This window comes from Pelobates fuscus, chromosome 13, assembly GCF_036172605.1.
Source record: "Pelobates fuscus isolate aPelFus1 chromosome 13, aPelFus1.pri, whole genome shotgun sequence".
In the NCBI taxonomy this organism is placed as follows: domain Eukaryota; kingdom Metazoa; phylum Chordata; class Amphibia; order Anura; family Pelobatidae; genus Pelobates; species Pelobates fuscus.
Window position 1 is genome coordinate 63040050 of NC_086329.1, and position 13831 is coordinate 63053880.

Consider the following 13831-nt stretch of genomic DNA (forward strand, 5'->3'; position numbering starts at 1 on the left):
CCGATCCGCTCAGTGGAAACGAGGCACAAGTGAACTCAAGTGAGTTTCCAGTCTTTTAATCTTTGAAAATGAAAAATGAGGGAGGGAAAAAAAATGCATCATCACATACTTCATTTTTGTTTAAGCTATAAAAGGCTGTAAATCATTTCTGCACAACATTAATATCTTCTAGAAAATAAAATGGTTATGTTAACGCATTATTTGTATTCAGTGTAGTTATATCTGCTTCCTATAAAACACAATGTAAATATCCAATGTTTACTTGCCCTAACACTTCTAGAAAGTATTTGCAGGATATGTTTGTAAAATCTGTTTCCTTATTTTCTCCAGAAGATAGATTTAGTGGGAGAGAAACAAAAGAAGCACACCTCTAAATACTATCATCGGTTAGTCATAACTGGCAAAAAAAATAGTAATAAAGTAAACTTAAATTTTAAAAAAAAAACAATTAAATAAAATAAAAATCCGACAAATATAAAATAACTAAAACAAAAATATAAGAGCCACCACGATTATCTGCTTATCACATATATATATATATATTTTTTTTACAACAGGAAAACAAATAACTGGGGAGCACCAACAATAAAACAAGTACATCCCTAATATGAAGTGTGAACTGCTGGTATTCATTTGGCAAATACATACAAGAAAGGAAATATCTGCTTAAACAACTGGTCAAATTGCAGGTTTCTCTTGGTCAGTAGTAGAATAATAGTAACAGTTTTCAATATCAGTCCTTTACAAACGGATTTAAGGAAGATGTAGTTCTTGCATCTTGGCATTATTGAAAGGTGTGTCTGTGGGATCATGGGGAGAGGGGGGGGGGGGGGGGGGAGAAATAAACAAGGCCACCAGGTCACCCTGTTTTAAGAAGAGTGGAATTTATCAACACTCTACAATTGACTTTAAGTCACTATCCCCATGAGTTATTTTCAATTTCACATAAACAGATACACATACAAAATGTGCATATATAAACAAAGAATTTAAAGATAAAAATGCTGTGAAATTCATTATTGAATGCAAATTTGAGCCCAGAAAATCATACCAAAGTAAAGCACCAAATATGTACCTATTTAAAATCTCGTGGCACATATATGTTTCTTAGTAAAAATATCCAAATTGATTTTGTATCACAAAAAACAAAAATAATTAAATGAGTGCAGTTGCATGACTTTGATTTGCAGGCTCCAATGCCTGCTTCATTCATTCACTGTGGACACCTACCATACAGTTGCCATACTGTAGGCAAGGCGTATTGGGAAAATACATGCAACTCAACACACAAAATAGTTTTTTTTTTTTTTCCTTTTTTGTACTTCTATTGATATGAGATACAGACGTTGCCTTAAAATTTAAATAACAGAAGGGGGAAAAAAGTAGAGGAAAAAAAAAAAAAAAAAAAAAAAAAATTACAAAATTATAATTATTCAGTCCAAGAGCCTAATGGAATTGTAAACTAATAAAAAGAAGTCCTTAATCTGATGGATAGGGCCTAATTATAAACTATAACAAGGTTTAAGCTCGTAGAGGCTGTTCAATTATTGCTGGGTTCAGCTTAGCTTGCTTCCATCCGTATTTTCTTTCTGCTTTGTGGTTCTTCAGGTTCTGATTCAGAACTGGAGTCAGAACCACCATCAAAGGCTGAAATGGTGCTGCCCTTGGGATTGGTGTAGAGGCTGCTGTCAGAAGAAGAGTAGTTAGTCTGCAGCTGAGAGCTAGATCTTGCTTTCTCCAGTGCGCGAACTGTGAAAAGGAGGAAAATCAGGAGAAGATCATCAAGCTATGAAACAAACATATTACCAATGTCCATAAGCATACCAGAAAGACCTTTTGAAAAGCTTTACACACCTGGAGAACAATAGAAAGGTCAATTTGAAGCATATAGAACTTTGATATGTAGTCACCATATTCCCTACAGAAAATATGAGAACATTGAGAACAGATGTAAATACCTTGAAAAATATGTACACCTTGCCATCCAGATAGTCCCACTTAGGTCTCATGCAAGTCACTTGCGGCAAGGACCCCTCCCTCCTTTGGCATGGAGGAGTATCTGGAGTCCCTCACTAACAAAGTCCAAGAAAAACAAAATCACCTAAGATTTCAGATTTTTATGTGCACTGTATTTTGGTAGTGGATTGGGTTAGGAACAATCTGTTAAGGTTACCTCTGTAATAGCAAAAGTAAGCTAAAACTTGTGAGCGTAAACACAGTTCTGCTTAATTTAATAATAATGTGCACATTCCTTAGTAACCTCCTCTTTGCCACCATAGCAAAATAAAAAAATAATTTAAAAAGTTACTTGCGCACTAACCCAAATACCTATGCACATTTAAATAAGTGGAGATTTTTAGTATAACTCCAATGGCCATTTAAGTGTAAGCTCACCTGCCACATCAAGGTAAGCCCTCTTAGATGAGTCCTACACTAACAATTCACCTTGCTGTTTTCAGCTAAAATGTAAAATCTCTAATGAGACAGAGAAGGATATTTTTTTTTTTTTAAAAACCCTTATTAACCCTTAATAGGGAACACTCGGGGTGGGTGTCAGCACTGTAACATGGCTGTGTATACAAAAGCAAATACAAATCTACAAAATTAAGCACTGCACTCAAACTCCAAACTCCCCTCCCCGCAAAAAAAACACAAAAAAAAACCCCACTACACTGAACACTATTCAGTTATATTTTGATTTTCTAATAAATATTTGCAAAACACAACACTGTGATCTTAAAAGTGAAACATACAATATCTTTGAACCCTTTTGTTAGCATTAACCCCTTAAGTACCGTGGACGTATGAGGTACATCTGACAAAAAAAATGGTCCTTAAGGACGTACCTCATCTGTCGCTTTCAGCCGCTCTAAGGGTATTACTCAATATCGAGGCATCATGGAATACCCCCCCACACTGCCGGGCACCCGAGTGAGCGCTCCTCTCCGGAGCGATCACTTCCGGGTTGCCACACGTGGCGCCCGGCAGTTTAGGCAAGAGCATCGGAAGCCTTCAGGCAGGCTTCCGATGCTCTGCCTGTACTGAGTGCCTCGAGGGGTCGAGGCACTCAGTTAAATTTTTTTTTTGAAAAATGTAAAAAAAAAAAAAATTAACTGCTACCCCTCCCTCTCTCTTCCCATGTACTTACCGATCGCCGCCGTTCCCCCGCCGGCGATCGGTCTGCTTCTGAGGGGGACTGTGTTGGCTGAGCCCGGACAGCCCCCCCTCTGCAATTTAGGACCCCCAGGGGTCATCTGTCCACAGTGCAGCTAGCAGGGGGACTGTCTAAGCTGTCAGGCAGTCCCGCAGGCTGCTAAAAATTAAAAAAAATTATAATCAAATAAATATATTATACATATACAGGTGGTCCTCATTTAGCGACCTACCTGTTTTACGATGGCTCGCACTTACGACCAGGCATAAAGCGGGGGTGGGGAATTCCTTGCTCCGGGCCCCAAAAGTCTATGTTCGGGGTTTACGGCAAGGTAGGAAGGGGAAGTAGCGTTTATATAGGAACGCTAATTCCTCCCACAAATACAGGCCTTAAACATATATATATATATATATATATATATATATATATATATATATATTTTTTTTTTTTTAAACACATTTATAAAAAAACAAATAAAAACGCTAATTTTGGCTAGCATTTGTGACTAAGTGGCTACTACAAAAGACTGGACATACACCATTTTGAATACCCTGGGTTGTCAACATTTGAAAATGGTATGCCATCATGGGGTTATTTCACATTCCTGGGATACCATATGGTCTTAAAAGGCAACACAAACCCAGCAAACCAATCTGGCAAATTTCAATGTGCAAACATGGAAAAGCCCTACATTTGACCCCTGTAAGTTTGCAAAAACCCATAAAACCTGTACATTGGGGGCACTGTTGTACTCTGGAGATGTTGCTGAACACATATTGGGGTGTTCTTTGTCAGTAACACATAACAGGAACTGAGAATCCATGCCTAAAGTACAATGTGAGAGAAAAATGACAAAAACACGTCTATCCAAAAGTTTAACAAAGGCTGGTGGTAGACTTAGTGCATGGAAAGTGTTAACATACGACCATTTGAAATACCCTAAGGTGTCTACTTTTCAAAAATATATGGTTTGATGGGGGCAAATAACATTGGCTGGCTTTAAAAAAATTTCCCAAATGGGACATGGGTGCATGATGACAAGCTGTGAAAATTACAAGTTGGAAAACTGGAATTTGCACCCTCTAAATAAGGTCTTTTAGCCCCCAGAGAACCAGACACACCTATACATGGGTGATATCACTGTACTCATGAGATGTTGCTGAACACAAATTGGGGTGTCTAATGGCGAGAAAAACTGTATATAATATGTATTGGTACAGTAAATGAGTAAGAGGAAAATTACAGCTAAACACAAACAGAAATGTAAAAAGTGCACTGGTTCTTAACAGTAAGAAAATTGAAAAACGGTCTGTCACTAAGCTCTTTGGAGGATTATGCTACATGTATGCATCAACCCATAACACCTTAACCCCTTTAAGGACAGAGCTTCAGAAGCTTGCCTTTCACTTAATGACAACGGCATTTTTTGCATTTTTTGCTGTTTGCGTTCAACTGCAATTTACATTTTACTCATTTATTGCACCGACGCATATTATATACCGTTTTTTAAAGGACAGAAAGGGTTTTAATTTGATGTAACATATCTACATAAATGCTTATTTATTATAAAAAAAATACAGAAAAATGCAAAAAAAAAATTTTTTTTTTTTAAAGTTTTTGCAATAATGTTCACAATTAGTGCAGGTTAAGGAAAGTAATTAAAAATAAATTCATTTAGTTGTTCTGAATTACAGAATATATAATGTGTCTGGGATTTTAAGTTTTTTTTGGTAGTTACAGGTCACAAAGCACAAGGAGTAAAATAAACTTTAAATGTGGAGCGATTTTAGAATTTGGTATGTTTGTCGTGTAAGCTTAATAGCCATAAAAGAGAACAAAATTGCCACACAAAAGTATATATTTATATAAAGTAGACACCACAGGCTATTTACCTAAGGTTGTTTTGACACTTTCTACGTAGCCATTTCACCGCCAACCTCTGCTAAATATTCGAGTAAAATTGTGTTTTTTGGGGATTTTGGCACACAAACTTATAACAAAGAACTTCTGATGTGTATTTTTGTAAAGTTGGTGTGTGCTATTCCTGTACAAAGTTTTATTTTGTGTTCAGTTACATCTGCTGAGTAAAATGATATCCCCCATTGTATGTCTTTGGCACTATTTTGTGAAGCTACAGTGCCATATAGGAGACCTTTTCAGTATTCACAGTCAAATTTTTTATTTTTATTTTTTTTATTCTTTATTTTGTTGTGCTTAGGTTTCAAACAAGCACTTTGCTGCCATTTCAGTGGTAACAAGCTTATACATATGTATACAGATAATGTTAAACGAGATAAAACATGGCATAAGGTTAAAAGCACATTTTCAGATAAGGCGTAACAGGAATGGGTAACAGTGAAAATTAGTCACAGTGGGGTTGGTCTAGCTGTGTGTGGTAGTCGGTTAAGTAGGCTGTGTGATGCGTTGTAGTCTACTATGGGACTAGCTGTTTGTGGTACGGCTTGCATGCTGGGCAGTCTGTGTGGGTTACAGGCCCTACAGTAGCCTCTGTCAGCAGTGTAAGAAATGTGATAGGTTCTAGCGTGTTAGGGCTTTGGATGGTGTCGTGGTGGTGCGCTCTGCCTCGGCACGGGGACAAGACACCCCTGACCATGGGGGGGGTTGTGGGGGGGGGGGAGGGGGTTGTGTTTGTTGGACTATGTGTCCAGTTGGGTGCTTTTAAGGCAACCAGTCTTAGTGGTAGTATAACTCAAGTAGCGTCAGCGGAGTAATCCGTCCTACAGGTAACGATATAGTAACTTAAAGTAAAAGGCATAATAAACATCATAGAACTTAAAGTCCATCGTAATTAAATCTTGTGTTTTATCAACCGGTTAGTGTTCATGTGCCCAATGCCCCCAGTTCACTTGTTCCCGGGGTATCGGGAGAGGCGGTCATGCGTTCCGTGCGTTCTCCTTGCTGTTTCGGGGTCTGGTGCTGCAAGCCGAGGGGTTTTCAAAAATTTGGAGGCTTCCTCAGGCGATGAGAGGACGTGTGTTGTCCCTGCGCGGGTGACTTCCATAGACCCTCCTGCTCCCCACTTGTAGGCTATGCCTGCGGCACGTAGCTGTGTTGCTGTTGGGCCGTATGATTTGTGCCACAGTAGTGTGGCCCTAGATAAGTCCTGATAGAAGGTTAGCTCTGTGCCTTCAAAGGGCAGTGGCGTTCGGTCTTTAAGCGCTGCCATAATATGGAGCTTGTCCTGAACTGTGACGCACCTTAAGATGACGTCTCGTGCTGCCGGTGTTTTCAGATGAGTGTATGTCGGGAGCCGGTAGATGCCGTCTATGGCGATTTTCTTTGCAGCTGCGTGGGGGAGTATGCTGGCTAGAAGACGCCTTACGTAATGAGGCAGTTCTTCTGCAGTGATTGCATTTGGAATTCCCCTGATTTTGATGTGCATTCTCCTTTGTCTGTCTTCTATGGTCGCCATTTTAAGTGCCATAAGTTTTTGGTGATGCTGTATAGTGAGTACTTGTTCATCTAGTGTTGTCAGGTGTGTTTTAACCTCCCCTACTTCTTGCTCTGTGGTAGTTACCCTATCTGTAACCAGTTGTACCTCTGTCTTGAGGAGGGCAGTGTCAGCTGCTAAGAGCTTGTGAATGTCAGCAAGCAGGAGTTTAAGGTCCCCCTTAGTGGCTGGTGCTGCATCTGCAGGGGATTCAGGCTGCTGTACCTGCGCTGGCCGTGTGGCCTGGGGGGTCTCCTGTCCCCTCCACTCCTGGTGGGGAGCGTGAGCTGGCTCCTGTTCTCCGCCCACGGGCATGAGAGCGGGGCGCGGTGGCGCCGGGCGTTGCAGCAGCGCGCCGATATCCCCTCCATCAGGTGCTGGTTTTTGGGATCTGCGTCCCATTGCAGGTATGAGCGCTGGCGTTTCAGTGGGTGAGGGGGGTGCTGGAGGTCCTACCCTCTCTGCTCGCGGCCGGAACAGAAATTCCTCCAGGTCCCGGATCGCCGGCGAGGTGTAGGCCCCGGTTTTGCGTTTCCGCTTGGGGAGCTTGTGGGGCTGCAAAAAAGGCATCTGCCGGTGCCTCTTGCCTTGCTGGTTCCGATTATGTGGGTTGTTGGGCTGGATGGGTGCCCGTTTCGCGGATTTTGCCTGGATTAAGTTTTAGTATCGGGAGAGATGGAAAATGGCGTCTGGTGCCGTGTGCTAGCAGGCTCCGTCCCCCCTTCACAGTCGAATTTTGAGAGACAGATTTAATGAGCCTATGCTTCCATTTGGGGTATTATAGTAGTTTGACTGTTCAAAAAAAAACAAAAAAAAAAACAATGGCCTACCATTTGTAAAAGTAGACACTCCAGGGTATCTCATATGGTGCATATTGTGCCTTAACATGCCCCCATTTTTTCACCAATATATGCCAAAGTGTGTGGTAAAAAATAATTTTTTTAAATTTTTTTTTTTTTTTTTACATACGGATTGCATTTTTGCCGGGCATTTTGTATATTTCGTATGTGCCACTAAGTTCAAAACCCCCAAATTATGCTCAGCTAAGTCTTCTGAGTAAAAAGACATCCCCAATGAATGTCTTTGGCACTATTTTGTGAAGCTACAGTGCCATATAGGAGACCAAGCCATATCAGTTTTTACCGAACTTTGACGCTGGGCCTATGTGCAATTTCCAAGCATCTTCGCAGGTTTTAAATTCAAACTACCCCACCATTTCTTAAAGTAGACATATTTTGAACCTAAGCGTGGGATCATTTTTCCGCTAGCTTATACCAAGTGTAGTGGTAATAAGCGTTTTTTCTGCCTTTTTGACACACAAAGTGAGTTTGCACAGTATATTTTGCAAACCGTATGTGTACTACCACTGTATAATACTTCATATGCTGCTCAGCTATGTCTGCTGAGTACAAAAATACCCCCGTATGTACCTTTGCCAGGTATATGTGGACATTGGAGGGGAACATTTGGGACACAGCCATTCCATTTGTTTTCAAACTTACATTTTATACGCTGTGCCCATGTCCCATTTTAGAGTATTTTACCAGGCTATATAATCCAAATACCCCATAAAGCCATACCATTTCTTAAAGAAGACATCCCAGGGTTTTTCAAAAGGCATATTTTGAACCTTAGCATGGGATCATTTTTCCGCTAGCTTGTACCAGGTGTAGTGGTAATAAGCGTTTTTTCTGCCTTTTTTTTAATTTATTTTTTTAATTCTTTATTTTTGTAGTGCGTTAATAACAAACAGTTGAGAGGTACCCCAAAGACATTCCTCCAACGTAATGTTGACAGATGAACATAGAGGTACATGTGAAAGCGAACACAAATTTTAAATTTAAGGATTCTCTCTAGAGACAAGCTAGACATAGATTGAGGCTTATATCAAAGAGATGACACAGTGAACACATGTCAGTATTCAGTAATGAGACAATAGATTAAACTCTAACTATTCTACCTGACAGCATAGAGGTGTATGCATTTTAGGTTAAGGCATGTAACTGAGAACTTCAACAGAGGTATAATGCTATCACACACATCTCCATGTAAGTAGTTGGGTTGCAGGCTATTCGTGTATGTCTGATTATGTAGAACAATAGAGTCCACTTTGAGTTATCTAGACATGTGAGTGCGTAGGTGAACATAGGGTTAACAACGTGCTTTCAGGATGTGAGGTGAGTGTAGATAGTGTGAGACATAAGGTCATACGATTATATCTTACTAGGTAGAGTGGCCGCTGGAGGGCATTTTAAACTTTGCGGCATGGTATAGTATCAGGGTAATGTGGTGGCCATCAATATCAGTTAGGCAACTCAGGCAGTGTCCTTAGCTCAGCCGATCCCCTTATTTGGGAAGCTCTTGGGGCATATGAAGAGGTGGGCGGCTTCTCTATTCTCCTCCGTAGGGGGTCCCAGCGCTTGACGGGTGGCCCGTTGACAGGAGTGGTTGCTCAGATCTCTCTGCTTAGCCTCCGCTTGTTCTGGATGGTCAGAGGTAAGTTTGTAGGGTATTCTCCTGTGCCGGCTGCGTGCGGCTATTCTCCACCGCTTCTTAATTGCCCGCTGCTTTGTGGGGTGTCGCCTGGTTGGTTTGAGTGCGGCGGTTTTTAGCCCAGTGTGAGCCATGTCCCCTGGATTCCATGGTTTGCGAGCTGCCTTCCGACTGGAGGGGTGGCGGAGTGGGTGGACACCCACTTGGGTCCCTCGTCCGGGGTGGGTCGGGCGGGCCTCTGCCGGAGCGCTCTCCCGCTTCACATGTGAGACTCTGGGAGGAGGCCTGTGCTGTATGTTTCTCCAAAATGCTTGGCAGATTTGATTGAATCTGTTCTCGAAGCGCCATCTCCATTGCTGGAGCTCCAGATCCTCCTTAGTTTGCTCGGAGCTTGGCACGACGGCCATCTTGGGCGCCTCGCGTGGCTTGTCGTCGGACAGTGATTCTCCCCGTCGGGCAAGTATGCGTCTCCAGTGGGGACCGGGATATCCCCCACCGGTCCATAGGTGGGGGTAGCAGGGGAACACTAGCGCTGCCATGCGATGCTGGCCCTGAGCCAGATCGGCCGCCTCCTCCGGCGATCAGGTTGCTTGGCATGCTAGGCCTCAGATGAGGTTACCGGTCAGACGGCTGCGATTGCGTCTTGTGTGGTATCAAAACATTCAGCGTTGCTTCACCTTTCTGCCGGTGACCCGGTTTCTGGCTTCTCTGGTCTGTAACCTGTCGTTTGTCCGGTTTAAGTGTCGTGTAGAGCGGGAGCTATGCCTGCATGCGTCCGCTCCGCTCTGTGCTCAAACCCCGCCCTTTTTCTGCCTTTTTGACACACAAAGTGAGTTTGCACAGTATGTTTTGCAAATCTTATGTGTACTACCACTGTATAATACTTCATATGTTGCTCAGCTATGTGGTCTGAGTACAGAAATACCCCCGTATGTACCTTTGCCGGGTATATGTGGACATCGGAGGGGCACATTTGGGACACAGCCATTCCATTTTTTTTTTTCAAACTTTAAATTTTTAGAGTATTTTACCAGGCTATATAATCCAAATACCCCATAAAGCCATACCATTTCTTAAAGAAGACATTCCAGGGTATTTCAAAAGGCATATTTTGAACCTTAGCATGGGATCATTTTTCCGCTAGCTTGTACCAAGTGTAGTGGTAATAAGCGTTTTTTCTGCCTTTTTGACACACAAAGTGAGTTTGCACAGTATTTTTTGCAAATCTTATGTGTACTACCACTGTATAATACTTAATATGTTGCTCAGCTATGTGGTCTGAGTACAGAAATACCCCCGTATGTACCTTTGCCAGGTATATGTGGATGTTGAAGGGGCACATTTGAGACGCAGCCATTCAGTTTTTTTCTAACTTTGAAGTTTTACGCTGTGTCCATGTTCCAATGTGGAGTAGTTTAGATGGTTGGTTATTGAAACTTCCCCACAAACACATACTATTTATTGAAGAATACACCCTGGGGTAATTCAAAAGGCATATTTTGAACCTTGACGTGGGATAATTTTTTCTCTAGTTTGTTCCAGGTGTAGTGGTAATGAGCGTTTTTAAATGTATTTTTTTTACTTTCTAAAACTATTTTTTAAACTTTTGTTTTGCTTATTTTTTTTTTAAAGTTTCCTAAACTTTCTTAAAACTTAATTTTTTGTTTTTTTACAGATTTAACATTTTTCTAAGCTTTTTTTTTTTACCGTTAACCCATAACTAGCAGTAAGCAGCACTAACAGTAAATTCCCCATTTTCCCATAACTCCCACCCACCCCAGCTAGCAAAATAATTATACAATATTTAAATTAGTTAATTAAATAAATTGAACCCCTGAGGGTTAAAAAATAAATAAAAGTGAATCGTCAGGGGTTAAAAAAAAATTAGATCGCAGTATAATACTGTGATCTGTATTTTGATCACTGTAGGCAGTGATCGGCTGGCAGGGAAGGGGTTAATTTTTATTTGGACTGGGTAAAGGGTTTTTTTTTTTTTTAATTTTTTTACTTAAACATTATTAAAACTTTTTTAAACTTCATTTTGGAACTTTTTTAAACTTTTTTAAAAACTTTTTTTTAACGTGAACCCCTAGTTAGCCTAACACTAAATCCCCCAATTCCCCAAAAATCAGATCATAGTAAAATGGAATCTCTGCCAATTGATCACTGTAGTCCGTGGTCAATTGGCAGGGAAGGGGTTAATTTTTTTAAATTAAACTAGGTAAAGGGGGGTGGGATAATTTAACTTTATTTTTTATTTTTTTACAGGGGGCAGGATCAGTGAAGATCCGTCTCCCTGCACTTCACAGTGAACCCGGAAGTGCAGGGAGGCGGAAGGCAAGTATACACAGCACATGTGCTCGCTCTGACATGCTGTCAGAGCGGGCACATGTGCTGGGACAGCGCAAGTCGGTGCTCCCAGTCTGCCTCTAATACAGAGGCAGACTGGAGCACCATTAACCCCGCGATCGCGGCGATCTGGGGTTAATTTTAACGGGTGACGGACGAGGTCCGTCACTCGTCGTTAAGGGTTTCCCCTGAGTGACGGACCTCGTCCGTCACTCGTCGTTAAGGGGTTAAGGACAGAGACAACTGTACACTAAACAAAACAAAATGTAAAACCCTAGAATTTGAGCTATATATCTGTTCAACCATAATTTACCGCTTTCATATTAAGTGCACACACACTAATTATATGTCATTTTGTTCAGCAGTAACAGGGCTTTCATTTCACATCAAATATTTACATATTAAACATTTTAATACCTCAGGAGTACAACAGTACCACCCCATGTACAGGTTTATGGGGTTTTTGAAAGTTACAAGGTCAAATATAGGGCGTGCAAATGAAATTCTCTGGACTTTTTGCCCGGGTTGACAGGCAGGTCCCTTAACTTATAATTAATAAAATAAAAAGCACTCCTATGACTTATGTAACGGAGCTCCGTGTACTCCGACCGAGTACCCTCCGTTGATGGATGCTCCTAGCGCTTACAGAGGACTCCAAGCACTGCAGACGATACCACAACCACCGCAGGCTCCACAACCGCCGTAGCTTAACTGGAGCCTCGCCGTCTGCCTTCCACCCTGGATCGGATTCTGTCCTCCAGGACCGTGTGGAGAAGACCTCTCCTCCAGAGCTAAGTGATTAAGCTCAGGGGAATATGCAGAGCATAGCAATCCCCAGTGTGATAGCAGTTCCCTCCAATAACGAGACAAGGCTACGTATTGAGGGTCAGAAGAGGTCTGAGGTCTGGAACACCCAGCCTGCTTTTTATTACAGTCAGGTACAAACAGACCACACTCAGGGGGAGGTATAAAACAACCAATAACATAATAGTACAGCCCACAGTTTCCCTCCCCTCTGCTTGGGAGATAATTGAGTTTCCTACTATATCAACTCAATTATCTCCAAGCAAAAACGTATACATTTTTATGCACTTTTATAACTTTCCCATTTTACATAGTACATTAATAAAACTTACATTTTTATAATCAATCCATTCAGGGGAACAACATATTAAAAAATGGCACGAATCAGACCAGGGGTTCAAAAGTTAAGGGAAAGTCCCCTTTTACACATAACACACAGACATTTCACATATCCCCAGATAGCTGGGATCTGAGCGCACAAAACTACCGAATAGCGCGCAGATCCTATTCACACAGTTCAATTGCCATGGAGCCGAAGTCTTTAACTACACGAATGGGCTCCATGGCATAGCTATCTGCGTTAACACATTCCCATAAAGTCTGGTCCATAGTCCCAAGGCAAGAGGCGGGCACTCAGCCCCCTCCAAGGACACGTGGCGAGGTCGGTTTCGCCACACCCAAATGTAAGTTTTACAGGGCAATACAGTCCAGGGCCATAGTCACAGGGGAGGAGGCAGGCAAGCAGGCCTCTTAAGGACAAAGTGGCGATGGGCACTTCGTCACACATCTCCCCTTTTGGCGGAAGACTAACCAGGCACCTGACCTTCTGTCGGTCAGTGCCTCCGTTAGTCGATCCACCAACCCACAATAAACAGATGCCAGAGTAGCCCCCCACAACAACAAAGTACAAGAGCAGCCCACCCACAACAAACAGTTACTGCACCTGAGTATTTTGCTGTGCGATGGGGCAACACGCTGAGGGGACTGGAAGGGCAGAGGCCAGCGGCGCTCTACCCTGATGCCAGCTCTTCTGCTGGGATAGCCTGCAGGACATCAGGATCTGGACCAGGGACAAAGGTAGGGCAGAGGCCAAATGCACTCTGCCCAGCTGCCAGCTCTTCTGCTGGGGTGCTGGTAACATAGTCTGGCTCAGTAGCCAGGGAAACATAGGAGTCAGTGAGGGTTAATGTCGCCTCTGTTAACCCTGGTGCCACGCTAGGAGCTAGCTGGGGAGGGGAATTTGTACTTACCCCCTCCTCCTGTTGTCCCGGTGAGGGTAGTTGGGGACCTGGAAAGGCTGTCCAGAATCCCTGTAGGTCAGGCACAGAGACCACGGTCCCATCTGCGCCGTCTGGGAGATTGGTGTCTCCCCTTGTTAGGGTAAGCTGCCGCTGGGGAGAGGGGGTGCTGTGCTCCTCTCCCTTAAACACGGGCTGCCGCTGGAGAGGGAGACCACCTGTCTCCACTCCCGTTACATTGTCCTGCTGCTGGAGAGAGGGACCAACTGTCTCTGCTCTCTGTAGGACACACTGCTGCTGGGGGGGGGGGGGGGGGAAGGGCGACACCTTCGGCCCCCTGTA

At 42.7% G+C, this 13831-nt stretch overlaps 1 protein-coding gene across 1 annotated transcript in view; it reads right to left on the bottom strand.

Annotated features, from left to right (window-relative positions):
• Positions 1 to 468: 468 nt before the first annotated feature.
• Positions 469 to 13831, bottom strand: part of MAX (MYC associated factor X) — an 82511-nt gene continuing 69148 nt past the window's right edge. The window contains exon 4 of the mRNA XM_063439424.1: positions 469 to 1749. Coding sequence (XP_063295494.1) covers positions 1562 to 1749 — 188 coding nt within the window. The 3' untranslated portion in view covers positions 469 to 1561. The remainder of the gene's footprint in view (positions 1750 to 13831) is intronic.